Source organism: Rhinolophus ferrumequinum, chromosome 18 (assembly GCF_004115265.2).
Source record: "Rhinolophus ferrumequinum isolate MPI-CBG mRhiFer1 chromosome 18, mRhiFer1_v1.p, whole genome shotgun sequence".
Classification (NCBI taxonomy): domain Eukaryota; kingdom Metazoa; phylum Chordata; class Mammalia; order Chiroptera; family Rhinolophidae; genus Rhinolophus; species Rhinolophus ferrumequinum.
Genome location: NC_046301.1, coordinates 40,345,310 through 40,348,337, shown reverse-complemented (window position 1 = coordinate 40,348,337; position 3,028 = coordinate 40,345,310). Strand labels below are relative to the sequence as shown.

The 3,028-nt window shown below is 42.2% G+C and overlaps 1 protein-coding gene across 1 annotated transcript; it reads right to left on the bottom strand.

The window, feature by feature from the left end:
- Window positions 1-1,449: 1,449 nt before the first annotated feature.
- Window positions 1,450-2,466, bottom strand: LOC117038453 (putative gustatory receptor clone PTE01). The gene has a single exon (XM_033135429.1). The coding sequence runs from the start codon at window positions 2,305-2,307 to the stop codon at window positions 1,450-1,452; it is 858 nt and encodes a 285-aa protein (XP_032991320.1). The 5' UTR covers window positions 2,308-2,466.
- Window positions 2,467-3,028: the final 562 nt, after the last annotated feature.

The window sequence follows — 3,028 nt, the reverse complement described above, 5'->3', positions numbered from 1 at the left end:
AGTTCAGGGTAGGCTAGTAGATGCACATTCCAAGAACAGGGGAGGCGGGTGAGGACCCTCTGATTCCCCAGGTCCAGCTCTTAGGCCAACTGTCGGTCACATCTTTTTGATAACGTCCTCCAACAGACCCAATCAGCAGTATTTATAACACTCCCCAGGGGATTCCAATAAAATCCACAATTGAAAATCAGTGAACTACATCCTCAGCAATTACCTGAATAAATAGATTTGACCGATACAAAATTTGTATGGAAAATAGGCAGAAACCGTGGAAAAAGATGTAAAGTTTAAGTATGTAACAAGAGAGTTGTACATTTCACCTGGATACCAGAGTCATTGAGGAGAACCTCTCATGCATTCATTATGATGTACAAAGGATTCCAGGATACACCCTCAATTCAACTAAAGACAAACCAAAACAAGGAAAAAATTCATATGTGAAGCACGGAGAATGAAAACCATGAGACTGAAAACGAATGTGGTCAAGAAAACAGTATTCAGTCTACATGTCTGGTTTTGCTGGTTTTTCCAAATATACTCCAAAAAGAATTGCACAGATGTTAAGATTAGACCGTTCTGCTGTGGAGCCTCCATAGGGCATTCTTTTTTTCTTTTTTTTTTTTCTAACCTTCTACCCTAAGTGTATTGAATGTTTCCTCTTTTTGTGCTGTGATGTACATTCTTTTATTATAGCAACTGTAACACTGAATTGCAGTATTGGTGAGTGGCGTGGCCATGCCATACCTTCCATTTCCTGCAACAGAGATTGGAGTTTGAGTTCTTTTCTTTTTAAATTAATTTTATTGGGGAACAGTGGGAAACAGTGTGTTTCTCCAGGGCCCATCAGCTCCAAGTCATTGTCATTCAATCTAGTTATGGAGGGCGCAGCTCAGCTCCAAGTTCAGCTGCCATTTTCAATCTTTAGTTGCAGGGGACGCAGCCCACCATGGGAATTGAACCGGCAACCTTGTTGTTCAGAGCTCACACTCTAACCAACTGAGTCATCTGGCCACCCCTCCAGAATCTCTGTGGCAGCTTGTTGTCTCCAGTCTAGTTGTGGAAGGCGCAGCTCACTGGCCCTTGTGGGAATCGAACCAGCAACCCTGTTGTTCAGAGCTCACACTCTAATCAACTGAGCCATCCGGCCTCCCCAGAGCTTGAGTTCTTAATATCCTTGACATCCCCCATTCAATGAAGTACCAGATTTTGTCAATGTCAATTCCTCTTCCATAACCTGCCTTGCAAGACTACATTTATATGATCTAGTTCCTGACTACTTTTCCTACTGCAACTCATACCTCTCTTCCTCTTGTTTACTATACTCCAGTTTCTCAGGCTTCTTGTTTCTCAAACTTGCCCATCAGATTCTGGATTCGGATCCCTTGCGGTTGCTTTTCCCTCTGCCTAAAACTCTCTTTTCCCAAATATTTTTATAAATTGCTGCTCCCCTCACCGCATCCCTTTGTATACACAAACATAACAGCACCTCCATTTCTCTCTCCATAGGGCCCTCTTGATGTCCCTGTTCCTCAGGCTGTAAATGAAGGGGTTCAACATGGGGCTGACTATGGCATACATGATCGAGGCCACCACATCCTTCCTGGGGGAAGGCAGCAGTGTTGACCCAAGGTACACTCCAATACCTGTTCCGTAAAATAAGCAAACAACTGACAGGTGAGAGCCACAGGTGGAGAAGGCTCTATACTTCCCACCAGATGATGGGACTCTCAGAATGGAGGAAACGATTTTATAGTAAGAGAAAAAGATCCCTGAGATGGGGAGAAAACCAGAGATGGCACCAACAAAATACATGACTATGTTATTGGTGAGGGTGTCAGAGCAGGCAAGACGAAGGAGCTGAGAAGGGTCACAGAAGAAATTAAAAATTTTTACATCCTTGAAGCAGGTAAGTTGTAACACAATCAAATTGTGCATCTGGGAATCCAAAAGGCTGATGAAAAATGACACCAAAACTAAGAAGCAGCAGAGACGAGGGTTCATGATGACTGGGTAGTGCAGAGGGTGACAGATGGCTACAAACCGGTCATAGGCCATTGCAGTCAGAAGCATACCATCCATACATCCAAAAAGGATCAAAAAAGACATCTGAGTCAGGCAGTCCCCATGGGAGATGACTCTGCTGTGAGTTTGGATGTCCACTATCATCTTCGGGACAGTGGTAGAGATAAAACAAATGTCAGCCAAGGACAGGTGGGAGAGGAAGAAGTACATGGGCGTGTGCAGGTGGGAGTCTGAGCTGACGGCCAGGACGATGAGCAGGTTCCCCAATACGGCAACCAGGTACATGGACAGGAAGAGCCCAAAGAACAAAGGCTGCAGTTCTGGATCATCTGAGAACCCCAGGAGGAAGAATTCTGAGACACGTGTTAGGTTTTGAGGTTCTATGTAGCTTGGACACCTTTTGGGGGGAAAAAAAGAGGGTTGGAAAAAAGGAAATAAATAAATGGGCACACAGCATTGTGTTTATATTTTGGATTCAAGCAATTCACTTTTGAGGTCATACACCCCAGTACCTTTAGCAATATTTCTCAGTGTGACAAATCCTATCTTCTGAGAACTGTTTTCTTATTGGTTTCTGTGTTATTTACCTCTTTCTGTACACAGTCACTTCAGTGAAACTCAACTGAAGAGTATCAGAGGAGGAAAAATATTAGAGATAACAAATCCATGATCACAGGAAAACATAGTATAGTTCTTGAAGAAAATATATAGAATATTATATATATTTTCTTCAAGAACTATACTGTTTTCCTGTGATCATACATTTGTTATCTCTAATATTCTTCCTCCTCTGATACTCTTCAGTTGAGTCTAAATGAACTTAAATGCTCATCATCAAAAAATATTGTTATGTGATACTTATCTTCATGAGTTTTACCACTCTTTGGTTTTCTGTCTTTCCTCCTTCACAGAAGTAAGTGATTGCTCTAATGTGAGAGTCATTGACTTAAAAAGTCATTTAGTATATAATTCCTCTCCTTGGCTTTGATGGACTCCAGGTTTTGTT

Coding starts and splice junctions, on each gene's coding strand:
- LOC117038453 (XM_033135429.1), bottom strand. CDS start 2,307: ATGTACCTGGTTGCCGTATTGGGGAACCTGCTCATCGTCCTGGCCGTC.